The following is a 26,016-nucleotide window of genomic DNA, read 5'->3' on the forward strand; positions in this document are numbered from 1 at the left end:
GAGGAAAGGTGTTGAGTATTCAGAGCCGGGCAGACGGGATGCACACATAGTTTTAATGTCCCCTGGATTATAAAAACTCTAATATTATCGCTTGTTTGCTCAATTCATATAAAAGATCACCACGCGCCGACAAAATGAGTCATCTGAACCAAGGGTGAGTAACGTTAACTAAGCTAGACCAAGTTACAGTGTTGACTGAAATGTACTATTAAATGCTCTTACTGCTAGCTATCCTGTCTTATTAGACTGCCATTTTCATTACCAAGCAGTATGCATTATAATGAATCATTTTCAGCTTTATTTTTATGGCAAGACACTATATGACCAAACGTTCTTGTTACTGTGGAGATGAAACAACAGCAATATATCAAGTCATCCGCAAAGGACAGGAAATATTGTTCATGCATGACTTAACTGAATGTTGTTTATTTGTTGAACATACCTCAAATATATAGCTGTCATACTAAATATATGTCTGACATGTTAAATAAGACACAATTCATTAGATTTAAGTCTAAAATCTAAATGTATTGGCTGTCTTGCACAGGCATCATGTTTTATCCCTGAACAATTTTAGAGGGAGATATGAATTCAATGGGGGGCCCATGGGTTAAGTGTGCTATCCATCCACACTCAATTCCAATAGAAACCAGACACTGGTAATGGTATCTACTTGGCCTGAGGATTGGCGTACAGGTTGTGTTGTCTTCTTTACAAACGCTCGGGGAAATCAAATCTGTATCGGAAAAAGCCAGGCAGACAAACAGTCGAGCATTTCCAAGACTACACTTGACACAGATGTAGAGTGTTCACCTCAAGCTGAAATCCTTGGCACTGCTGGCCTTGAGGATCACTGAATCATCCCATCAGCCTGGTCAGGCCCGTCCTTACATTACAACTCCACGATGCCTGGGATGAGTTATATGAATGTTTTAATGTGCCAGGAAGCAGACTGTTTTTTTATACATTGTTGATAATGTCTTTGTCTATGTAGTCTTCTTTCAGCTTACAACAGCTTAACTGACAAACATCTGACTGGATACTTCAACAATGTGAGAATACGAAGACATCTTCAGAAGGTTGGGCTGGTAAGATAGTCAAGCTAGAAAAGAATGATGTTATGCATATTCATTGGGATTAACCTAGATTTGATCAAGTTAAAATATTTACAAACTAACATCTCTCATATATTAATCAATCTCTGTTATATAAGTTAATTAGCATTCTCATAATGATCACTTTATAGATAACCTGTTAAAGGATGAAAGGAAAAGCACTTTTATGTTATACAAGATCAGATGCTTCAGTCATTAAATGCAGGTGCATGTGCTTCAGATCTCCCGGAGCGGACGGATTGTTCCTGATAAGGAGTACAGGCACAAGCTGATCCAGCGAGCACATCAGAGGCATGTGAGAGAGTGTCTGGCTCAGGCCATCTTTCACAAGGTGCTAGACATGGAGGTGAGAGCATTATGCAGTCTACATATCAGAAGCTCTATTTGGCTAGAATGCTGTGTTATGTCATAAAGTAAGGGTAATGCTCACATAAAGTAGTCTACATACTCTATATTCATCTCATTGTATAATACAAATTAAAAGGTGCATAAGAATGAAACATTTCTGAAGTAATATTGTATGGATATAAAATATGTAAATAGATCCTGTACTTAGGCAAAAAAATAAGTATTTTCTATATTTCATTTTTCCACTGTTTATGCAGCGCCTTCATCAAACCGAGATCAAGAGAAAACTTGAGGAATTTGCACGGAGGGAACGAATCCACAAAATAAAGGTTTGTCATTTTTACAAAACTCCTTGGTCTTGGTGACGTGGTAAAAAAGTACATTTTGTGATTGAACTTTTTGCGCTTTATGCTAGGCTGAGCGCTCCAAGAGATATGAAGATGAACCAAAGCTAATGCTGTCACCTCGACCACCCACGGGGCCAAAGATCTCTCACGCACGGCATTCTGGGCTGGAGGAAGAGCATTCTGAGTCAACAGAATCTGTGAGTGGCCCATATCAGTTAATAATGGGTAAAATAGCTTTACAAACTAACCATTTCCTTACAGTTTACACACATACAATTAACAGGTACCACCTAAGTACACTTTAATTCTATATTACAAATGACTGTTCTCCTAGTGATGTGCTGTTAATTCATATCCTGCCTCTTCTTCAAAAAGATATTATGAATTTATTATCTGCTTTATGTTTATTCTAGATAGTTAGCTAGTCCTAATTGTTGCTTAATTGTAGATTCAGATCATTTGTTTGCTCATTAGGCTCTGAAATGTTTAACAGAAGGTATATGAAGTGGTGTGGTGGTTCCCATCATGGATGTTTGCCTGTTGACGTTTTAGGCACCTTGAGATTTAATGCTCCAGCAGACTGATGACACATGAGCTTTTTTGTTTGCTCCGTTTTCTCTAGATACCTTTTTTCAAACCCACATGTTAAGATCTCAGTTTTACTAGTTTACGTTCAAGTAATTCTAGAACACACAGTTTAGTTCCTGTCTCTATTAAGCCCCTTCTTCCGAAAAGCGCAGTGTGCTCTGATTGGTTGGCTGTAATTGGTCAACCACTTCAAGTGTGTTTCGGAAATGTCCCTTACCATAACCAAGAGTTTCAACTAAGTATCTCAACCAGGCCCGCTACTTTTTTGTGAATGTCTTGGGAGGGAATTATTTAATATATTTTATATATTAAATGAGGAATACTGTGACGTGTACGTTCCCAGAAGAAAACTCAAGACTACAATCGAGGCGGTTCAGGGAGTTCAGAAACAGTGCTATATATACTATATATATATATAATTCATAACAAGAGTTACATTAGTAACTCTTTCTATTTTCTACTCTTTTCTACTATTCAGCATATTTAATATTTGGTAAGTGAGTTGTCTTACTCCTGTAGCCGAGTTCCTCAAGGCCCAACACGGCTCCAGGGAAGATGCAGAGGCCTGTTCGTCTCAAGCCCCTGAACAGTAACAGTGCCACGGCCCCTCTGAAGAGAACCTCCCCGCGACACAAACCCCCGGACCGGGACTCCTCTAACGACACCGATCAGCTCCTCAGTTATACGGTGAGACATCCTCAGGTCCTAATACTTCCATGTTTGCTTACAAAACCCTTCATCATGTGCCCAAATCACGCTCAGACAACTAATAGTACTCATTTGCATACAGCTCTGCTAAAGTATCGAAGACCAGCGTTTTGTGTGTCTTCCTGTAGGAAAGAAAAATCACAAATTAGATATCTTTAATATCTATATTGTTACTTCTAGAGAGAAATAAGAATAAATGGTGAGCAAAAGTTTCTCAGATTTATCTTCAGAGGAAAAAGGCCCTAATAATCTCACATTTTTCGCCTAGTGTTTCAGAAAAGATCTCAACAGTTTCCAAAATAGTTTTGAGATTTGCAGAGATACCAAAGTCTGTGAAATCAAAAGTCAGAGATATCAATATTAAATATAAATATTTCTCATAAAATGTCAAGACCAAATGATGAAAGCCATGATATTCACATTCATTTTATAATTTCATTTTTTTTTAATAATTTTACTTAAGTCAACAATTTGTTTATTTCTTATATAACTTTGTTTCTATTAAAAATCTGCATATGAACTCCAATAGGTCTCCAGGGCTATAAACAAACAACCTCAGAGTAATAACATTTTTGTCTCTCTGGGTTGTTTTATAGCTGGACAAAGACGCCATGAGACATCTGACCATGACAGACTGCTCTAGCACTGTCTCGCCTTACCGTCTTCCTGTCATTAACAACTATGTGACCCCTGTGCCGCCCCTCACGAAGAAAAAAGAGAGAGGGCCGAGAGCGAACGGCACACACAGGGGTCGGAAGTTAAGACCCACTACAGCACCAACTACAGAGGTCTATATGTTGAAGTTATTTACTGAGTATTCAGGGACATGAAGGTTGACGTAGCCATTCAAATAAATCTTCGCTCACATATATTCTGCTATTACTCTTGTCTGCAGCCATCTTCTCTCCTGAGGACATCAGCCCAGAGTAAAGTGTCAGTAAGCATGGTATACTTTGGGAAGAGTGTTCACCTGTCCCATGATTTGATGGACCTCAGAGATGATGTCAAGGTCTTCCAGCAGCACTGTGGAGGAGAGAACCTCTGTGTCTACAAAGGGATGCTGAGAGAGGGAGGTAGGTCCCTGTACACGTGTGCTTTGTAATTCATATCTTAAGGACACCATGCATTACACTACTGATCTAGAGGCTGTTGATAATGAGTGGCTCTTACCTGGCAGTGTTGCATATATTAGAATATATTATGCATGTATTATGTGATTCTCCTCTTTGATTCTAAGATGCAGTCATCAAAAGCAAATCAAAGTGAACTTTCTTTGCCTATCCTGTATCCTTACTTGTAGAAGTTTTCCAATTTGTGTCAAGACGTCACCAAGGATTTCCCTTCAGTCTTACATTCTTCCTGAATGGCCTGCAAGTGGATAGGCTCAGCTCCTGCTGTGAGTTCAAACACAGGAAAGGCACTCGGCTCGGGGGCAGACATGGACACTTTGGATTTTGCGGGGTGGAGGGAGCTTCTCCTTGCTACAAGTAATGATAATACATTTCTATAATGATATTCTTGTGTTTAATGTTAAAATGAAAAAGATACATTGGTCTGTCACTAATAAAGATGCATTATGGTTTTGTCTGATGTACTTCATCAGGTGTATTATTGCCATGGGCTTGGATAAAAAACCCACCCCTCCTCAAAAAAGAGTGAAAGAGGAGCTGCCCACCTCTAAATCCCCAGATGCTAAGGAGGCCACAGATGTAGATGAAGACATAGACACACATTCTAACGCAGTGCCTGACACACCTCAGGAAATGGAGGCAGAGCCTAATGGAGAAACAACAGGGAAGAAAAAGACCAAAGATGGTACAAACTCCAAGCTCATTTATTTTTATTTATTTTTTGAGGCTTTCTGTCCTCAAGACTCAACTAATTTCTGCAACTCCCCAGCTGTGATCCTTGGAGACTCTTTGGCCACTCGAATTAGGCCTTTGGGTTTCTTCATATTTATACTCATGGCTGGATAATTTCATGTTCCTATCACCCTGGTATGATAAAAAAAATTAATTTCATAATAGTTTCCCCCCAATTAAAATAAAAGGTTCGATTTTTGTGAACCATGCAGATTTATTTTCACAGCCTTCTTTAATCATATTTATCAACAGTGCTAATAATTCTAACCAGGACTGAATACTGATACAATACACATTATGTGTAATACATACCAAGTAATTTTAGATAAGTTTTTATTTATTTAATATTACATGGACCATATTTATGCTATGCTCTCATATAGACTATGAGGAAGACTTTGAGGCAGATGATGAAGGGCCAGTTGAAGATGTTGATGAAGTAGAGGAAAAGACATCTGCTGCCAATGGTGGAGAAAAGGAGACCAGGGATGAAGATGACATAAATGAAGTGAAAAGCAACACTGACAGTGATGACGCCAGTATGTCTAGTTTACATTACTTTATGGTCACCTTTTTCAGCAATATTTGTTAACATCTAATACATTCTGTTTGTGTTCTTTAACACCTGATCCGATTATTTTTCTTCTTCCTTCAGAGGTCAAAAGGTCATCATCGGTCTCATCTGGACGAACGTCCAGCTTGTCCAGCAGTGACGATGACAACAGTGAAAGAGAAATTGTGGAGGACACCAAAGAAGTCACCACTGCTAATGTTCCGGAGGAGAGCTTACATGCAGAGGAGAGCTTACATGCAGAGGAGGACCTCACCACAGCTGAGACCAAACCGGAGGAGACAGAGGTCACAGAGTCCAGTGACATCACATTACCTCAAGCTGCAGCGGAAGACTCTGGGACACAGGATAGTCCAGGGGATGGCATGGAGAAGAGCGACCTGGAAATGTCAGAAGACACAGACAAGAAAGAGGGAACTGAAGGTGAGCAATCTGGGGAGGATGCCAAACCTGAAGATAAGCCACAAGAGAATGAGCCGGAGAGAGGTCAGTGTCTGCATGAAAACTAGTGCTGTGTGCCTGTCCTCATCAGACATTTTGTGTTTATGCATGCTGGCTTTTTCAACATCAGAACTTGAGGGCCTGTTTTTTTATTTACAAATAAACAGTTTGAGCAAGATAAACAGTGTTTAGCTACTTTACACAGCATTTTTAATTAAAGAGTCAACTATTTTACATGTTTGCTAAATTTTGAAATTGTACACAAGCTTTAACTGCTTAGCAACTTTTGAAAACATAATATTGCCTGAAATAGTTTGCTTGCCGTTACCTGAGGAGAGCATAGTTTAGATGATGGCATGGTAACTTGAGTTCTGATTGTGTTAAAAGCACACTTCTGTGTAATTGTCAAGGCCCCTGAGAGTTTGTTTAACTCTAGGTGGTCTTGCAAACATCATTGCATTGATTGGTTTTGTGTTTGCTATGTGGCATCAAATGTGTTTTTGATTGCATGTTATTTGGGTTGCCGTAAGCATACTGCTCAGTATAAACCTCTGTCTTGACTTTCACAATCCATCAAGAATGTTTAGACTTAATTTTGAGATACTTCTTGGATTTCAAAATAGGCCAAGTCACTGCAAAACAACCAAATCTATAAACAGCAGTATGCATTACATGTTGGCTCTTGAGGATTTGCTAGTTTAATGAGTGGGGAAACAGAGGAGTGTTTTCTGTTTGTGATTTTGTCTTAAGTTTCTGATTTCAACATGTTTGAACCATTTAAAATGTGCGTATAACCATTTTTGATGTGTTTTTTATTACACATGATTAAATACACTGTTTGGCTTAATTGGTACACTTCAAGATATGGTTGTGCAAAATCCATGTGTATTCCCATCAGAGATGGTTATGGATCCTTTTTCGGACACCTGTCCTGTGTGAAAGCATTTAAGTGATTGTTCCCTGCATTCTGTGTTCCCAATCAAAGTGTTTGCTGTGCTTTTGGTAATAAACCTTTCAGCAGTTATTTCATTTACACTATTATTTTTGTTTCATTGCTTCTGTGTTTTATTTTTAAATACATTTCAAATGAAATTCATCCCACTGAATATGTGACTGTTATTCATTTAGTTAATTCACAAGTTAACATTAACATTTTGCCATGGATGCCATATGTCTGTCTCATTCCCCGTGACTATAAACAGCCAAGTCAATGCAAGAAAAGTTGGCTGAGGCCATTTTGAAGGAATCTCAATGTAGTTCAGAGCCAGAGTTTAGTGATACAAGCACAGAGGAAGATGAAGGGGCCTCAGTGAAGACCCAACAGGACGCCCAAGGTAAAAAAGTTGCCGCCCTCTTTAATTGGGCAGTCTACATATAATATATAAAGCTCAATGACAAATTACTTCATTTATTTATTTTCAAAATATCACTAGTAGAGGTACATTTTTCATACAACAAAGTAGTTCCTGCAGTCCTCGAAAAAACCCTTGACAGTTTTGTATTTGTAAATATGATTAAATCTGAAATGGTTTAATTGTAAATGCTCACTTTTACAGGAGCAGAAATGGAGAGTGCTGTGGGTTTCACCTCACCACAACCATCAAACACACTGGATGAAATTTCAGAGAAAGGTGAAGCCAACACACGAGAGTCTCTATGTGAGGAAACGGCACAGGAGCCTCATGTCCACACAGAAGAAGAAAGACAAGAAATAGGAGGGATTCAGGAGGCAGCAGCAAGTTTAGACATAGAGGAAACGCAGAAGGACGAACAAAGTGAGTGGACAAATGAAGTTGAACAACCAGATAAAAGAGAGGAAGTAAAAACTGAGACTGAGGATATGCAGGAGAAAGATAAGGACATGGACAATACAAATGCAGAGGTTGCAGAGGTTAATACGGAGTTTAAAGAAGAGGAGAAAGACTCATTAGTACAGGAACCAGAGACACATACTGAAATGCTGGACACTGGAAATACAGACACTGAAGTTCCAGAGATGGAGGAGATGGATTCGGTATCTCATACAGAAAATGATTCACAAACAGGGGCAGGTGACACTCAGAGGCAGCCAGACGCTGATGACGCAGATCAGAACATAGAGAGGAGGAGCGACGGACAGCCAGACAGAGATGAAAGAGAAGACCTAGCAGATGAGGCTGGGGATGATAGGTCAACTGGGGAAATGGCACAGAAGACAGATGGCAAGGTTGGTGATGGGGACTCTGTTGGTAAGGATGAAGATGGTGAAAAATCTAGTGAAGAGATAGAAGAGACAAAAATGCTAGAGGTTGAGGATACAAGTGAAGATTTGGGAATAGAGCAGGCAGAGAAACCTGGGGAAGAAGAGATTCGAGTTGGTGAGAAAGATAATGAGTTAGAAGGTGATCAAGATTCAAAGGCAGAAGATGAACAAAATAAGGACAGTACAGAAAAAGACAAGGATGGTGTGAATGATGAACATAAAGAAAGTGAAGATGGAAAACTGTCTATTGAGGTTATAAATAGACTAAATGAGTCACAGGAAATTCAAAATGTAAGGGCAGGGGGTAATGAAAAAGAGGATGATGGTGTGAATGATAAACAAAAAGAAACAGAAGATGGAGAACAGGTTAAAAACATACTTAGTGATGGAGCCGAGGAAGAAGGGCACGAGAAACCAAACAGTGAGGTTGAGATTGGAGGAGAAATCAAGAAAGGGAAAGATGAGAAGATGGAAAATAGGTCTCAGGAAGAGGAAGAAGAAGAGGACGGGAAGATGGATGAGATGGCAGCAGGAACAGATGGAAATTATGTAGAGAATGAGGCAAAAGACAAAGAGCATGAGAATGAGTTAGAAACAGGAGAAGAGTTTATAGAGGAGCAAGAGAAAGAGATGGCAGAAATAAGCAAGATTAGTGAGAATACATTAGAGGCAGGAGATGGAAAAGGGGTGGTTTCTGGTGAGAATACAGCCCAAAAATTAGAAGACAACTTTGAGGACAAAAATGAGGAATCAGTTTCACAGGAAGAAAAAAAAGAAATGGGTTCCAGCGGGACGCTCAAGAATGAAACAGAGGCCAGTACCAAGGAAGAACTGGATGAACCTGCTGGGGTGAATAATGACCAGCTGGATGGGAACGTAGATGCTGAAAATGGAGAGAGACAAGATGTGGGTCTTGAAGAGGCTGATAAGGTGGAAGAATATCTCCAAGAGGAAACGCAGGACAAATCAGAGGGTGAGACAACTGGTGATAGTGCTCAAGAAGTAATAGATGACACTGAAAAGACAGAGACTGATAAAGATGTGAAAGAAGAAGAAAATGGTAATGACAAAGAGCAAGAGATAGAAAACAAGTTGAATGCTAAAGTTGTTCCCTCAGAAAGAGAGTCTCAGTTGGGCGGTGAACAGGAGGACCAGGGCAGTGACAACCAAAAAGCTGACAAAGAGGATGACAAAGAAGAGGCTGACAAAGAATCAGAAACCTCTGCAACAACATTCATAGAAAACATAACTCCTCACATAACCCAGATGATGGTCAATAAGGATACAGAAAGTGAGATTGTCTCAGCCGAAACTAAAGTCACAGAAGAGGAACCAGAACTAAAAGGTATTGACGATGAACTGATAAGTAGAGATGCTCCTGAAGGGATGGACAGTGATCAAGTGCAACCTTTGGAGAAGAAAGGGAATCTTGTCAGTGAAGAGGGTGGCTCATCAGTTTCCCATACGGTGGAATCAGAACCTGTGAAGAAAGTCAAAAAAGGGGACAAAGATCCAGTTCTGAGCATTAATTCAGATGATCTGGATGATCATCCAGCAGCTTTAGCTAAAGTAGTTGGGGTGGATCGAGTGAGTAACTGGATTAACATACACCAAGAATCAAAGTATTTTCAGACATTCATCGAACCCCTTGATGAAGAGGGTCTCATCTCGGAAGAAACCGAGGAGAGACTAAACGGTGAAGTGTTAGATGCTACAGATACACCACCAAGTACTGATATTGGGGGCCTTGATGAAACACTCAAGAGTAGAGATGAAACTGCAACTCCCATAAGGAACAACCTCAATGAGAACACTGAGTCTGTAGTTAAAAGCTTGAAAACAGAGACTAAAGTTGAGGCCATAGAGGCAGATGCTTACAGTAATCACTCTAATGACAGCATACATACCTTAACCAAAGATGAAACAGTCCAGGAGGCTGGAGATACTAGAGGTTCTTTGGTCACTTCCTGGTCAAGACAGAGTAATAATGAAGACACCAATCAAAAAGACACTACTAGACAAGAAACTTTGACGTCAGATGACGTCATAAACATTGGGATAACAGCAACATCTGAAGACATTCAAGACAGAGCCCCATCTGAAACAGAACAACAGAATGTACCTAGAAATGTCGACCTGAATGCAAAAGAGACTGAACAAAGTAATCAACAAAATATGACTGATGAAACCAAACATTTAGCCCAAACAGAAGAAGCAAGTAACAAAGAGACCTTGGAGAGTTTGGAAGACAATTTGAAACCTGAGCATGTACCTCAGTCAGAGTATATCGAGCCACAGAGTCCCACAATCACAGTAATTACAGACCTCACAATTGTCAATAAATCGGAGAATGGGAGCCAAGATGACACAGCAAGTGTAGACTTCCATTCCAGACAGTCAGATGGAAGCAGGAACGTGAATGGAAACAGGACAACAAAAGTCATTGATGGCCATTTCAAACAGACTCTAAGCACAGAGACCTTAAGCACTTTCTCATTGGATGATTCAAGATTTTTTGGGCCCACAGGATATCCTAGATTAACGACTGCTCACACGGAGAATAGCTATTAGTACAATAGTAAATCTTTCACCTAACCCAGGGGTGTCCAATCCTACTCCTGGCGGGCCATTGCCCTGCAGAGTTTAGGTCTAACCCCACTTAAACACATTTGAACCAGTTAATCAAGGTCTTCAGGATTACTAGAAACTTCCAGACATGTGTATAGGGGGAAGTTTGAGCAAAACTCTGCAGGACATCTGCCCTCGAGAAGGATTGGACACCCCTGCCTCAACCCATATTAATGGGTTTAAAATAATGGCACTTCCTTTTCCTTATCAGAGACCCATAGTGAGTCTTGTGTGCTTGATAGGGAAGCTATCAACATCCCACTGAAAATAGACACCGTAGGACGCACGCAGCACAAATAATTTAATTATTCATGATGCGGAGCCCTCCAGTTGGTTAGGCTGCACTAGCAGTATACCGACCCACTTCAGACACGCATACTTTAACTAAGAGAATTTAACTAAAACCCCAAAGCCTGCACTTTTCTCTGTGTTCCTAATTAGTATCCGGAACACTTTAATTTGGTGTTGCACAGTGTGATGTGAATTACACAAACACCTTGCTGATTTCTGGCACTAGTTTAATGGTGTTTTCATGATTTTACACTGAATTAATCATCCATCATCAGTTCACATACATTGCTATGATACCTTCTTTCTTTCTATCCTCTTTCTATAAATATTCTATAGATCTATTCTATTTATGAATTATTGCTCGTAATCATGCAGACCATGAGAGTTAGAATCAAAACTTGAGATGTTTCAACCCCAGAAGCAAGGCCAAATTGCTCTAATAGTGCCTATGTTGTTAGGTGACATCATTCATTATCTGTTTAGATAACCTGTCAAGCTCCTGTTTCACACATTGGCTTATTTGTCAAAAAAGGTTAATGTTTGCTTTTGGAATTACAATAAAATATTGAAATACACTCATTTGTCTTTACATTTAAACACCAAACACAATATAAAAAACCCTTGTACAAAAGTTTTTGACTTTCAAAATCACAACTTTGAGATAATTGTATGTATACTGAATATAACATCACATTATAGATTATTATTATAAAAAAAAAATCCTTGTGAGGTTTTGATGTTGATTAACATTTGTCGTGCTATTTTGGTTGATTATGGGTCTTTAGACATGTCATGAATGCAAGGATTTATTTGCTTGATGTTCTTCAGAGAGTTGCTGCTTCTAGTTGCTGTCCTCAAAACTTCCATTGCTGCTGCATGAATGGAAACGCATGGTGCTCATGGGATCTGACACATATCCTGCGGGGAATAGCACAGAACACAGTGACTGACACGCACTCAAATGCAACCACCCACTTGTTGCACCATATGCTGGAAAACATGCACAGAGTGCTCTCATCTTTGCAGCTCTGTGAAAATGTCATTTTAACCTCAGAATGAATTTGCGTGGATTATATCAACATGATTGTTGCCATATTCCATGTAAATTAAAATGCAAAAACAATGTTGCCCCACATTAAGCCGTTACATAAACAGATGAATCACACATTTGATAACTTCCAGTTGGACACAAACCGTTTCTGTCAATGGGTGGGAACTGCATGTTCCTCCTCAGCTCATCCAGTGACAAACCCTGTGAAGACCTCCGGCCAGAGCTGTCAAAAGAAGAAAGGCTTGATTCAACAATGAGATTAGTATTGGTTTACGCTAAAGACCACAGAACAATTACAATTCATCCGTGATATAAAATATTAATGACACTAAATGGGATACACTTCGGTTTCTTTGTTGTTGCTATATCAGATCAATGAGGCCTTGCAGGGTTTGTCCTGCTCAGATGATCCTCTATTTGTTTTTTTCGTTAGTCATTCGCAGTGTCACTTTAGCCTTATTTATTGCTCATACCACCAAACTGCTTACAATGCTAGATCTAGTTACATAAAACATCATATTGCAAAGATTATAACAAAATTAGGCTCGAAAGTCAGAGTCCCTTGTTGTAATTTGTTGATGGGTTTGTTGACAGTTGCCAGGTTCCCCCACAACACACACATTCATCACCACCCATAAAGAATTGAGAGGTGACCACCAGCAAAGGATCTCAGTGTGAATGTCATGCAAGTTTCATTGCAGTCACTTTCTTTTGTTTTCATGCCTCGGTTTCCAAGCAACAGCACTTCAGACTGTACAGAAGTGTTGTGGTTGGACTGCATGACACTGACCAAACAAAAGAGCAAGGTGACCTAACTCCTCCATTAATGCATGGGTATGAGGTAATGGCCTCTATTTAGTTTTTATTTTAAATAAGTTTTTTCAGTAATGTCTCATTGTAGTTTGGCAATAGGTTAGTGGGTGGGCTCTTCTTTTTGCAATATCATGGTGTCATTCTTGAATAGTGTGTATGTTTGTGGTAGATTTAGGGTTTGTATGTGTACTTCTGGGTCCAAAATGCATAGGCACGGGCGTTAAGGGCGTATTCCAACTCGAAGCGCGAGCGGAGGGCAGCCACGTGACTTCGTCCAGGACTGCCACGTGCTACCAGGCTGTCCATGGAGGATGAGGGTGAAAGAGAACCACTGCTGTTACTGGAGGCTGGAGACATAAGCTGAACACACATAGAAACACATACGAATATGTACTAGACAAATAGTATAGTACTGTATAGTGGATATATGGGTTATGTGCATGCAACCTACCTCCACGTTACACAGGCATTCCTCTAGTTTGGCAACCACCTCGGAAAACTCAGGTCTTTCCTGTCACAGAGAGTCAAAAATAAGGGATTTTCATTGGAGAGGTTTGTTTAAAAGTACAGAAACATATCTTTGGCTATTTAATCAGCTGAAGAGCATATATAAATTACTGTTAAAAAGTTTGGGGTTAGTAGTTTTTTTTGTTTTGTTTTTTTAAATTACGATTTAGAAAGGATTCATTAAATTGATCAAAAGTGACATTGAGAGTAAGGACTTTTACATTGATCCAAAAATCTTTTTCAAATAAATGCTGTTCTTTTGAACTTTGTATTTATCAAAGAATAAGTAGAAAACAATTTATTACAGTTTCTGCAAAAATATTAAGCAGTACAACATTTTCCTGAGCAGTAATGATGCTGAAAATTCAGCTTTACACAAAAAAAAAAAAATTAAAACATCTTTAATAATATTACCGTTTTTACTGTGTGGAATGTTGGACATTTCATGCACTCGACTGCCGCAGCTATAATTACGTAGTGGAGTCTGTTTAGTTCAATATTAACCAACTGCAGAACCGCAGAACCATACGACATAGCAGTGTGAGGATGACAGCGCCAGCCTAACAGTCTGATGCTGGAAGTGGGCGGGGTATAAGCATCTAAGGGGTGGAGATGGGTAGGTTTAGGGGTGGGTTTAGGGGTCAGGGGGTGGAGATGGGTAGGTTTAGGTATGGTATATGTAAGGTGGATATGTATGGTATGCGGTTCCGGCATCAGACTGTTAGGCTGGCGCTGTCGTCCTCACACTGCTATGACATATGGTTCTGCAGTGAGGCCTATCTCGTTTAGTTGGTTCTGATTCGCCTGCATTCCAGTGTTCTCCTGAGCTGTGTGTTTTTTTTGTTTTGGTTTATTGTTAAATAAAGTGACTGTTATGTATAGATTTTGCCTCACTACTATCCTTGCTGCAACCAACTGTGGCAATTCAGACAACTTATACACACCTATCTACACACACACACAATATGTTATTCAGTTCTTTAATCAACACTAAATGAATGCACAGTACAAGCTGTAAACTTCCTGGCTCTTTTCAAGTGTTGCTCAGCAAAAGCTCTGTGCTCTACAGAGAATAGTGTCAAGCTGCACTTTGTACCAGGGCACATTCTTAACAAGCACACTTGACACAGTTTCTGCCACACACCTGAGGGACCAGCGCTGAGAACATTGGAAAGATGCTGTACCTGACAAAACACCTGGCACAGCTTTGTCGTAGAGAATCATGGTATGGTAGGCAAGCAACTTATGCTCGTTAACAGGAATATAAATAAAACTTGTCCTGAACTCCAGAGAGATCTCCAGAGAGATTTTGGGTATTCTGACTGATTATAAGCAGACTCAGAAGCAGAGAGGTAGTTCATGAATGGATGTAATAGGGACATGTAAGGCAACAGAAAATAATTTATTAAATTTGAATATTCCTAAATTAGATTAAGCTCATTATTTCCGCTTTGATCCTTATTTAATAATGTTTTACTTACTTAAAATAATTTTCTGCTTCTCAACTCCCACTTTTTTATCAAAGAAGCAACTACATTTTTATAAAATACCAAATCACAGCTAAACAAAGTTCATAGTGAACGTGCATGTCTCTTGATAAACCTATTATATTTGACTTCATTTCTGGGCATATTTATGCTAGATGTGGGACCCTCACCTCTGGACAGACATTCCAGCCCCTCATCAGCAGTGCTGAGATGGGTTTGGGGATTGAGTATCCAATCGGAGGACGGACATGATGATACGCCATATCTGCAGCGGCTGCAGCTGTAAAGAATTTACATAGATGGGGGTGAGGTCTTTTTAATTAAAATGTAATCACAATTATATTAATATAATACTAATACTGCACGTTTTTTTTTAATATCACAATAAATGCATTGTGATTGGCAAAACATTTGGTGGTGACTAAACATTATTTTACTAGGTTTAACATTTACTAGGTTTAATGTGTAACAACAAATGTACATTTTTCTCAAGAAAGAAAATCTCACCTAATGCTATACAGAGAGCACTGTCAGCTGGTATTATTATAAAAAGTTAAAAATAACAACTGCCGTTTTTATTATAATAACAACGTTATAATATTTTAATGAAATAAGTACAAATACAATAAATATATAATATAGTGCACATATTTAGCAAAATACTCTCCTCTCTATAGCTATTTTTTCTTGCCAACTAACGTGCTATATGGTCATTAAATGGCTTCCCTGAGGTAAAGTTATGTGACATAGGCCTATTGTTCTCCAGCTGTTTTATTTACCTCTTTCCGCGGTTGAAAAACACTTATTGATCGATATTATGTATGATATTATATACATTTCGATAAGTTGTACTGTCTTTCAACATACCCATTGTTCATTCGTGTTTATTTACTAGATGATTGGTTTACGTGCCGCTTGAACTGAGGCGCTACAACGATCTGTCACGTCACATTTACAAGTGCCAAAACGGTATTTATTGTTTGGATTTCTAAATAAAATTGACATTGAAAGAATTTGCGAGTGGAGAATTTGTTTCATATCAAAAGTAACCTTGTTACTTTTGTCTGTCGGTGTCAGTGTCCTCTTTGCTTCGCGATTTTTCTCTGCGTGAGAAAATGAATGTATGGCGTGAGAGCGTGCGAAAAGTGTCAATTGCGTGAGAGTTGGCAGCCCTGCACTATAGAGCTGGTAAGTCCCGCCCCTTCCGTAAAACCCCGCTGGACCTCAAAGTTGAAAAACCGTCAATGCAAGTGAATGGGAGAAAATAATTATTTTCTGGTCCCGTTTGAATTGTGCCATGAATGTGAACACATGTTGTCTGTGAATTTTTTATATAACTTTTCATGTTACGAGTTTGACAGTATATGGTATGATTCTTCGGCTAGCAGTTGTGGAAAAGACATAACAAGAAAGACTACATGTCGCCTATGTGACGTCACCCCATAAAGTTGACTTACCCGTGGTCTTCGCCAATCTCAATGATTTTGTCCTCTCCCTGAAAGAAGGCGGTGAAGTGCACCAAAGACACAGCCATGTTTAGCGGGATCCGTGAGCTAGTGTCCGTGTGCGAGTGATGGTGACGTTTCAAACGCGTCGAGAGTTGTAGTCCACTTTGTGGACTACAACTCTTCGCTGCTTTAGACGCGTTTGAAACGTCACCATCACTCGCACACGGACACTAGCTCACGGATCCCGCTAAACATGGCTGTGTCTTTGGTGCACTTCACCGCCTTCTTTCAGGGAGAGGACAAAATCGTTGAGGTTGGCGAAGACCACGGGTAAGTCAACTTTATGGGGTGACGTCACATAGGCGACATGTAGTCTTTCTCGTTATGTCTTTTCCACAACTGCTAGCCGAAGAATCATACCATATACTGTCAAACTCGTAACATGAAAAGTTATATAAAAAATTCACCGACAACATATGTTCACATTCATGGCACAATTCAAACGGGACCAGAAAATAATTATTTTCTCCCATTCACTTGCATTGACGATTTTTCAACCTAGAGGTCCACTTGGGGTTTTACGGATGGGCGGGACTTACCAGCTCTATAGCGTACATGAATTACCTGTTGCAGTTCAGATAAAGGTGGAGCTGGGGAAGGTGGAGGGTTTCTGAAAGTGCGGTGCACTGCTAAGGCAAATGCTACCCATGTATTTGAAGGGTGAGCACGCGAGCTCATTGGCTACTGATACAGCAGGAACCAATCAACTGTGCCCTATAGAGAATGATGTGATTACGAGCAGGTTTACGACCTATTAGCCTTCGCCACCTAAAGTTTCATGACAGAACTTTGTATAAACCTTATATATCAGCATTGGCTAATCTTCTGGCAAGGTTCTCTCAAAGTTACAAACAAACATTCTTCCAGTAACATTAACAGAATGCTTGTTCAAAGTTATCTGGTCTTTAATAATGTTCTCAAAACATTAGCACAACATTTTTATTTCATTGTTTTAGTGGAGCGTTCGCCTAACATTTTTTTAAATGTTGCTATTTCTTTCAGAATGTTTAGAGAGCATTCAAAAGTAACTTTCCCATAAACTTCAAAGAATGATAAAACAGATTTTTCCTTAACATTCACATAACCTAGAAAAAAGATTTTTACAACATTTTAAATGTTCAGAGAACATTCAGAAATAACGTTTTCATGACTTAATGGGAACGTTATAAAAACATTCTTAGATCCATTCTTAGGATTGTGGGTCAATGTTAGCTATTACAGTAGTGAATAGAGAGGTGCAGTGCATGCCTGGTTTGAGATGTGCAAATGGAATCTCGCCCGTGAGCAGCTCCCATAAGCAGAGGGCATAGCTGAACATGTCTGCTTTCACCGTGTAGCGTGTACACTGGGTAAACACCTCTGGGGCCATCCATCGCAGGTTCTGCACAGCATCAGGGAGAAAAAAATGACGAACACAAAACAAAACACCTGCTAACCCCAAAGGACAAGCACACATACCTCCCCAAAGACACACTGACGTACTTAATGTGACGTACAAGAGAGCCAAAACCGCAGTGTAAGCAGTATTAAAATTGCTTACAGAGGATTTGTAGGTGGCTATTAATTTGAGGTGTTAATTAATAAACAGAATTAACCAAGAACACAGAATGCCTGTACCCCGGGTTGTTTAGTCATATTGTCCTCATCCACTGACAAAAGGAAGCGAGACTCTGCAGAACAATACGGAAACATTTTCATTACATAAAAGTACATTTCATTTAGTTTTTTTATTACAAATTATAGTATCAGCATAACAATTTGAAAAAGTCTAACTGAAATGTTAACATGAATTTCATGTCTATGTATTTGGTTTGTCCCAATGACCGCTGCACTCAAGCTGGAAAAGTTTGTGTGTGTAAAAACGTATGATCATGTTGATTGACACTAGCATGATTTGAAATGATCCAAAGAGCATCCTTTGAAAATCTGACCCTTTATACAAAGGAGTTCACATGGTCAGTGTCGCAAATTTGATTAGTGACCAAGAAATTGAGCTTTCAGTTTCAAATTCGATTTTGAATCCAAGATTTTCAATGCTGACTCAACTGTTTTTGCTCTAACTAAATAAAGTGAGACCAAAACTTGGTTCAGGTGTCATGTTAAGTGTGTGTGGCTGTCCTTACCTCCAAAATCAGCCACCACAGCGTGTCCATCCTCATAGAGCAGAATATTATGACTGAAAAGATATCACTAGGTGAAGGGAGGTTTAAAACAAAGAGCTCAGAATACTGTTTCATCATCGCTGCCAGCATTGACAGTCTAAAAATATATGGATTATCATGTAATAGGATGGTTTTAACAAATGGACTGAGAAACACCAAGGTTATTGAACAGCATGTGATGATGATGATGATGACTAACCTGTTGAGGTCTCTGTGAATGATTGGTTGGGTCAGATTGTGCAGATACTCCATGCCCTTGGCCACATCAATGGCAATGATGAGCTTGGACTGCAGATCAATGATTCTGGATGTAAAGACATTGTTAAGTGAACACCTCCTCCCCGCCACTGATCAATGCACAGTCCTATCATTCCAACTCAAACAGATCAATGAGATGAAGATCACCTTAAACTGCATATGGAGCACAAAGAAGAAATCAGACGCTTATTGGAATTGATGCAAGTCTTAATTTACAAACAGATCCTAGATTGCCTCAAATTTCTCTTCTCTTCTGGTCACATTCTAATCATGGCTTTTTTTAATAATGTAATGTAAAAAAATAAATAAATGTAATTATTACAAGTTTTGAATTTTCAGCATCAGTTCTCTTCTGCGTTTTAACAGACAAAAACACACAAAATTACGTCGTAATGTTCTTGGCAAGTATCCTTGTAAGCAGAGTCTTAGGGTGTACTCACACTAGCCAGTTTGAACCGTGCCCGAGTGCGTTTGACCACCAAAGCGCGGTTCGTTTGACAAGTGTGTGAGTGCTCCGAACCGTGCCCGGGCGCGGCTCGATTAGCCGGCCCTGGCCCGGTTGGAAGAGGTGGGCCAGAGCACGGTTCAGTTGGACTCGGGCGCGGTTCGCATGCAGTGTGAGCGCTAACCGTGCTGGAGCACGGAACAGGACGCGTGACGCAAACCTCCTCATACGAGCAGCACGATTACGTGAAAATTTTCGTGCCACAAAGGCGATAGATCTGTTTAACAACAGGCTGTGAGAGGGCTGTGGACCAAACGACTCAAAATTATCCACAAAGTAAACAGAGCGATGGACTCAGAGCGATGCGCCGCTCTTCCTGTTTATCCCGAAACCGTCACACCATAATGACGTATGCGTGCTCCGGCACGAATGCTGAAACCCTATGTGAGTGCAGGCCAGTGGGGGAGTGGGGAGGGGGGACAATCGTACTCGGGCCCGGTTCATGGCAACCGTACCTAGTGTGAGTACACCCTTAAACAAGTTAAAAAAAGTTGTGAGAAAATAGGATGTGTCCTGTGTCATGTGCGTCAGGTCTTAAAGTGACAGCAGCCTAATAAACCTGCCGCTGTCTGTGCCATTAACGATAATCAAAGAACAAAAGACAAAGAGAAAACCATTCACTGCTCTTGACTGAATCACTGTTGTAGCTTTAATAAGGATTTATCTATATTCAATTTATAATGTATGCAGTGAAGACTGTGCAATGTTTGATTATTCAATTTCTGTATATTTACCTGTTAGACCTACCTGGAAATCTTAAAGCACTGTTTACAAGGTTGCATGGGTCAAAAACAACAGCTTAGTAAAAAGATGCCATTAAACAAGTATTTAAAATATGCTGTCTTTATGTTGTTTCTACATTATTTTAGAAATTCAATACATTTCATTATAAAAAAATATTAAAAGATTGAATGTTAGGTGCAATTAAGCGCGATTAATTACAGAAAAATGTGTGTATGTATATATATATATATATATATATATATATACACACTAATTAATCACAGGACGATTCACTAACCATATAAATATATATATTCTTAAAATTACCTCTTCTGCTCATGCAACAGCGAGAACAGTGATCCTCCGGACACATATTGCGTTACAATGGCAAACTGACTAGGGTCGTCCAGACATGCCCCCACAAACTGGATCACACAGGGGTGGTTGAGACGACACAGGATGGAAACCTCCCGACAGAACATATCGGTGTCTGATTTTGAGCAGTATGTGTTTGCACGGTACCTGTGGAAAGGTATGAAAGTCATGCAGTTCGCTTTGTATACGCGATGTGGACAATTAAGAAAAACAAGTAAAGAGCTCTTACCGTTTAATTGCAACTATCTTATTACGGCACCTTCCTTTGTAGACCTTTCCAAAGGAGCCTATGGTTAGAGTGTTTTAGTCCATTAGGGTTTAATGGGTACTCATGGAGAGCTATTATTTATTATTAAATTGACATACCTGATCCAATAATCTCATTAAATTCCAGTTCAGAGAGTTGAAGTTGGAAGTTTGATGGAAGACTTGCTCTCAGGAGAAGTACATCTGCTTTCTCTGAAGAGAAAAGAGGGCAAACAGGAGTTTGTTTGTTTTAATACCTTCACATCAATCATTGTATGAAACTCTAATCATGTTTCCTTTAGCTTGTTGTTGACATGCCGATGAGTCATGAAAGATGGGTTATGTTATTTGTAACATCTGTGGCAGATACAAAGTAATAACTTAAACTGTAGCAATCACGCAGCGGGAGTATGTTTGGAGACGGTTTCTGACTCACTGACTCACGGAAGATTTTGGTGACTGTGGGTAGCAGTATTTCAGGACATAAAAATAGTATCATAGCAACAGTGATTCTGTGAGTCAGCTCTAAGTGTGTGCGTGCATGTGTGTGTGTGTGTTTTACCTTTAGTCATACTTTTGATCTTTCCCAGGGGAGAGGGGACAGAAACATAAGACCCATCTGCAACAGACACAACTAACAAAAATGAACTATTTTTCTCATGCTTTCACTAAATTTCACAACAGCAACAGAATTTTACATATACACTAATTCACAGTACAAATCTGTCAGGCTACATGTGGAGAGTGTCTCATACCCCCTCCTGGTTGAGAATACTCATTGCAGGGTGAATCGTCCTGAGGCCGTTTGTAGTGTTTTAGCAGAGTAACAATGGCATCGTGGCCTAAAAAGAACATGCACACATAGATCATAACATATCACATACATGAAAATCAAGGCCTTTATTTCTGTTGATTTTCAAGAGCAATGTTCTTAATTTGTCATTTAAGACATACTTTGACTTATATAATTAGAATGTTCTATTATATATAATATAAATGTAATTATGTATAGGACAGACAGATAGATAGATAGACTAACCTTTCTCATAGGCCCACATTAAGCATGTCTGTTCGTCCTTTTCTCCACTGGAACGGCTGGGGTCACAAGCCACCAGATTCATATCTGCCCCATTGTCCAAAAGAAACTGGACCAGTCGGATGTGTCCATGGAAACAGGCACTATGCAGACCTGTTGTTTCAAAGGTTAACTTGAGATGTCACGAAATTGATGATGAAAGCAGAAATATTTTCCAAATAATTGTCATTATTACTGATGTAAAGCATAGATTACCTGTGTGTCCATCTCGCCCCTGATGGTTGATGCTCACGGCATTCTGACTGAGCAGATACTTGACCATTTCCAGGTTCTTGCCGTAGGTGCAGGCACTACAGAGAACAGTTAGGCCTACATTTAGTATGTAACAATAAGACCAGCAGGGACCTTAACCTTAACCCTCGTAATATTTAATCAAATAACTTCCACTTGCAGTGACATCTCTTCTCTAGCCCTTCACACAGAGCGCTGATCCCAGAAAATTGCCATAGAATTGCTAGAAAGCCTTCCTTGTGAACGCAAACACATCCCGGGATGGGGACCTAGTAACATTGCTGGGATCAGTCCCAGAACGTGCCCGCTGCGGAGACATTACACATCACATCCTGATGTCACGTCTTTACGGGATGTGTGTGAACGTACGCACAGATTCCAGAAGATCACTGGTAGTGTGAATGAACCAAAATCAAACAATCCCGGGACTAATTATCAGTGTATTTAACGGCATCTCTGTGTAGGGGCTTCTGATGATGTGTTTACTGGCGCAAAGACGGGACAATCTGACATAGAAAACCACAACCATCCAATCAATTCCCCATGGACAAAATCAAGCCCCGCCCTACACTTTTCGTCTTGTTCAAGAAGCCGTTTCACTTGGATATACGTCACAAATAAGGAAGAAAAAACTACCGCAACTTCTGTTTCGTGCAGACTTTAATAGTGGTTAATTGAAATGTGAAGGACATTGAACAAACTGAGGAATGTTACCTATGAAAAGCTGTCTCGCTGAAGATGTTCTCCTTAGACAGACTCTCAGTGCCAGACAACTGAATGAGCTCTTTCACCGCTTCAAACTTTCCATTGTAGCAGGCTCTGACGGGGAATATGACACTCAAATCAGAATCACTATTACTTCTGTCTGAATCACAGATGATTTGTTGAGTTTAACTGCCACCTTGTGTTGTGTGTGATTCACTTCTCAGGTGAACTCACAGGTGGAGAGGTGTGTCGCCGTAGATGTTGACAGAGTGCGGCTGTACGTCAAAGCTGCCCTGCAGTAAGAAACGGACAACCTCTTGGTGTCCAAATCGAGCGCAGAAATGAAGGGGAACGTGGTCCTCATTGTCTTGAGCATTGGCTGTATAGAGTCGAGATGTAAAATTCATCAATTATGAAAACGAGTTCTAAAGAAGGCAAAAAGCGTTTTTATTCAGCTCAAGTCAGTTCAATGTTAATTCACTTCAGTTTTAGAGTACAAGGAACAAGCTCTAACCATCGGTTTTGCTGCCGTCATCCATCAACAGTTTGACAATGCCCAGAAAGCCTTTAGCTCCGGCCAAGTGAAGTGGGCTGTCCCCTACCTCTCCACTCGCATTGACATCAGCCTCAAACTTCATAAGAAGCTTGCACACCTGTCCCGCAAGAAAAAGAAAAAAAAAGATCATGAACAAGCCATTAAGTAGATCATGGACATTTATGATACGAAGAACATCCTGACCTGCTCATGGCCAAAGTATGCTGCAATATGCAGAGGGGTGAAGAACACTGCATCTTGGATGTTGACGTACGCCCCGTGTTGCAAGAGAATATCGACGGCCTTGAGGAAAAGAAAACAGATGTTAATGACCTTGTTTAAACCCCTATAATTATTATAACTTAATTTCAGGTTACGCACCTCAAGATGTGCGGCCACAGTAGCTATATGTAGGGCCGTGAGAGCTCCGTACCCAACCTGCTGGATATCTGCTCCACCATGCAGCAGTGCAGTGACCAGTTCAGCATTATCCTACATCACAGAAAGAAATGCCAAGTTATCATATTATTTGGGATTGTTTATAAGAGGAAAAGCATCCCAAATTAACCTTTGACTGACCTTGAATGCAGCCAGGTGCAGAGCAGTGAATCCATTCCGAGTGAGTCTGGATGGACGCAAACCTTTCAGCATGAGGGTCCTGATGTGAACTTTATTCCCTGGTTGCGGAAAAAGAAAACAACTTAGAAAAACATTGAAATGTATGAAAGTGCCATAACAACAGAATGTAATTCATCAAGCAATTAAACAGGTGGAAATTCACTCCTAAAAAGTAGGTTAAATATCATTATTCAACACTAATATGTTAATGCAAAGGAAATCAGTTGGAATGAGTCATGTATGATGTTTTCAATATCATTGCATCATAGTAGATATAACTTTATGGCCCGGTTTCACAGACAGGGCTTTGATTAAGCCTTAGTTCAATTAGGACATTTAAGTAGCTTTTATAAACATGCCCTTGAAAAAAACGGTCCCACTTTATATTAAGTGGCTTTAACTACTATTTACTAACATTGAAATTAATAATTTGATACAATGGACTTATTGTGTACATACATGTTTTTACATTGTTCTTACATTTTGAAAATACCTGCATGTAATTACAGCTGTAATTAATTTATGTAATTACATTTGTAATTACACAGTTGACCCTTCCCTTACACCTTAACCCACCCTTAAACCCACCCATACCACCACACCTGTCCCTAACATTACCCGTATCACACCTCGATAGCAGTAAAAGTGTTTTAAAATATAACATGAACACAATAAGTACATTGTACTTATTTTTCGATGTAAGTACATAGAACTCAAAGACACTTAATACAAAGTGGGACCGTAAAAGAAAACATGTTTTAGCTCTACCTCCACATACACAGCAGAGATGCAGCAGGGACAGTCCACCCTCTGTGCGATAATTCAGGTTCACTTTATTGAATGCTTCGTCTGAGCTGTATGGTAAAAACACAGAGAAATCAAGATATAATAAAAACATAAGCTTAAACAGATCTCCACATTTACTCTCTCTTTGCAGTTGTGTTATCATAATAGTTCTGTCATGACAACTCTCGGAGTGTTTGGCATGGTAATGGATATGACAATGTTAATATGTCTGGTCTTGGCAGAATCTGGTCTTGGCGGAATCTGGAATCTGCTACGATGTTAATGTTGATTATTGCTGCTAATGCCAATATATGTTCTGCTGTGAGCAAGACCTGCTGCTGCTGTATAATGTAGAATACATGAATAACCCATAGCAGATCTATACAGGTGGAGCTAGGGAAGATGGAGGGTTTCTGAAAGTGTGCTGCAACTGCTACGACAAATGCTGACCAAGTATATGAAAGTTGAGTAGCAAGCTTATTGGCTGCTGATACAGCAGGAACCAATCAGCTGTGCCCTATAGAGAATGATGCAATTGCGAGCAGATTGAGATTGACCTATCAGTCTGTGCCATATGTAGAGTTTCATGACAGAACTTTGTATATGTCCACACCTTAAGCCTTAATTTGTATACACTAATAATAGTACACTACAAAGGAGACTATAACACTGCTCTTAGTTTTAATCAGTCTCACCTGAAAACATGCTTGAGTTCCTTGAACTCCTCCTCTTTAATTCTCAAGTCCTCCTCCAGTCTCTCAATAATAACAGCGTATGACTCACTCACTTTCTTTTTCCACTCATCTAAAGCAAGACCACAACAGCACATGAACACAATAAACACACTGTATAATCCAATGTTACATACAGAACAATAAGTCAATGGAGATGTCAACAAGGATTGAAAGACTGAAAATGTTAGTCTTAATCTATTTATATTAACATCGACATGAAAAGCATGAACAGAACTAAACAAACAGTCAATTAAAGAAGCTTAATGTTTACCTGTACAGGTTTGAGTGGGTCTTGATTTGTAATTGCCCATTGGACTGATTGGTTTGAACTTTTGTATGCGATTAGCTGGAGAGAAAGTCTCATGCAGTGGTAACACAATGCTTTGGCACAATAGAGAAGAGTCCGATAAGGGATCGCAGCCCGTGCTAAAAATACATCAGCTTCAGTGTGGAATGTGTGACAACAATGACAGCTGACCTCTCTGAGGATCTGTACCTATTACAGGGTGAAGCCATGGCCGATTACTCTCTTCAG

At 39.7% G+C, this 26,016-nt stretch overlaps 2 protein-coding genes across 6 annotated transcripts; one reads left to right on the forward strand and one right to left on the reverse strand.

Annotated features, from left to right (window-relative positions):
* erich3 (glutamate-rich 3) lies at positions 1-11,709 on the forward strand. 3 transcript variants are annotated; one of them, XM_081349396.1, is made up of 14 exons: positions 1-154; positions 995-1,088; positions 1,336-1,461; positions 1,721-1,792; positions 1,879-2,007; positions 2,918-3,085; positions 3,703-3,894; positions 4,002-4,179; positions 4,407-4,593; positions 4,710-4,921; positions 5,352-5,507; positions 5,624-6,025; positions 7,183-7,314; positions 7,537-11,709. In XM_081349396.1, the coding sequence occupies exons 1-14, from the start codon at positions 135-137 to the stop codon at positions 10,791-10,793; spliced, it is 5,325 nt and encodes a 1,774-aa protein (XP_081205522.1). In that variant the 5' UTR covers positions 1-134; the 3' UTR covers positions 10,794-11,709. The 3 variants fall into 3 exon arrangements, with proteins under 3 accessions (XP_081205522.1, XP_081205523.1, XP_081205524.1); XM_081349397.1 differs by lacking the exon at positions 7,183-7,314 and having other exon boundaries at positions 14-154; XM_081349398.1 differs by lacking the exons at positions 7,183-7,314; positions 7,537-11,709 and having other exon boundaries at positions 14-154; positions 5,624-7,075.
* tnni3k (TNNI3 interacting kinase) lies at positions 11,353-25,868 on the reverse strand. 3 transcript variants are annotated; one of them, XM_081349400.1, is made up of 25 exons: positions 25,753-25,868; positions 25,443-25,551; positions 24,730-24,815; positions 23,923-24,020; positions 23,725-23,835; positions 23,548-23,646; positions 23,323-23,461; positions 23,043-23,187; positions 22,818-22,922; positions 22,068-22,162; positions 21,816-21,965; positions 21,532-21,618; positions 21,339-21,395; positions 20,897-20,989; positions 20,760-20,817; positions 20,483-20,677; positions 18,869-18,973; positions 18,631-18,683; positions 18,125-18,177; positions 17,756-17,888; positions 15,170-15,279; positions 13,457-13,516; positions 13,196-13,365; positions 12,336-12,415; positions 11,353-12,059 (listed from the first exon to the last, which is right to left on the reverse strand). In XM_081349400.1, the coding sequence occupies exons 1-25, from the start codon at positions 25,790-25,792 to the stop codon at positions 11,983-11,985; spliced, it is 2,508 nt and encodes an 835-aa protein (XP_081205526.1). In that variant the 5' UTR covers positions 25,793-25,868; the 3' UTR covers positions 11,353-11,982. The 3 variants fall into 3 exon arrangements, with proteins under 3 accessions (XP_081205526.1, XP_081205527.1, XP_081205525.1); XM_081349401.1 differs by lacking the exon at positions 18,125-18,177 and having other exon boundaries at positions 18,631-18,697; XM_081349399.1 differs by having other exon boundaries at positions 23,548-23,835; positions 25,753-25,844.
* Between the last annotated feature and the right edge of the window lie 148 nt (positions 25,869-26,016).

The sequence above is a fragment of the Scardinius erythrophthalmus genome (assembly GCF_964197995.2).
Source record: "Scardinius erythrophthalmus genome assembly, chromosome: 20".
NCBI classification, from domain to species: domain Eukaryota; kingdom Metazoa; phylum Chordata; class Actinopteri; order Cypriniformes; family Leuciscidae; genus Scardinius; species Scardinius erythrophthalmus.

What these genes read in the sequence shown, in the direction of transcription:
- erich3 (XM_081349396.1), top strand. Translation starts at nt 135, where the DNA reads ATGAGTCATCTGAACCAAGG. An exon ending in ACAAGGTGCTAGACATGGAG is followed by an intron (nt 1,462 to 1,720) that starts GTGAGAGCATTA and finishes CTGTTTATGCAG; the next exon opens with CGCCTTCATCAAACCGAGAT. An exon ending in ATTCTGAGTCAACAGAATCT is followed by an intron (nt 2,008 to 2,917) that starts GTGAGTGGCCCA and finishes TTACTCCTGTAG; the next exon opens with CCGAGTTCCTCAAGGCCCAA.
- tnni3k (XM_081349399.1), bottom strand. Translation starts at nt 25,792, where the DNA reads ATGGGCAATTACAAATCAAGACCCACTCAAACCTGTACAG. An exon ending in TAATGAGATTATTGGATCAG is followed by an intron (nt 20,818 to 20,896) that starts GTATGTCAATTT and finishes CTCTAACCATAG; the next exon opens with GCTCCTTTGGAAAGGTCTAC. An exon ending in ATTCACAGAGACCTCAACAG is followed by an intron (nt 18,684 to 18,868) that starts GTTAGTCATCAT and finishes ATATCTTTTCAG; the next exon opens with TCATAATATTCTGCTCTATG.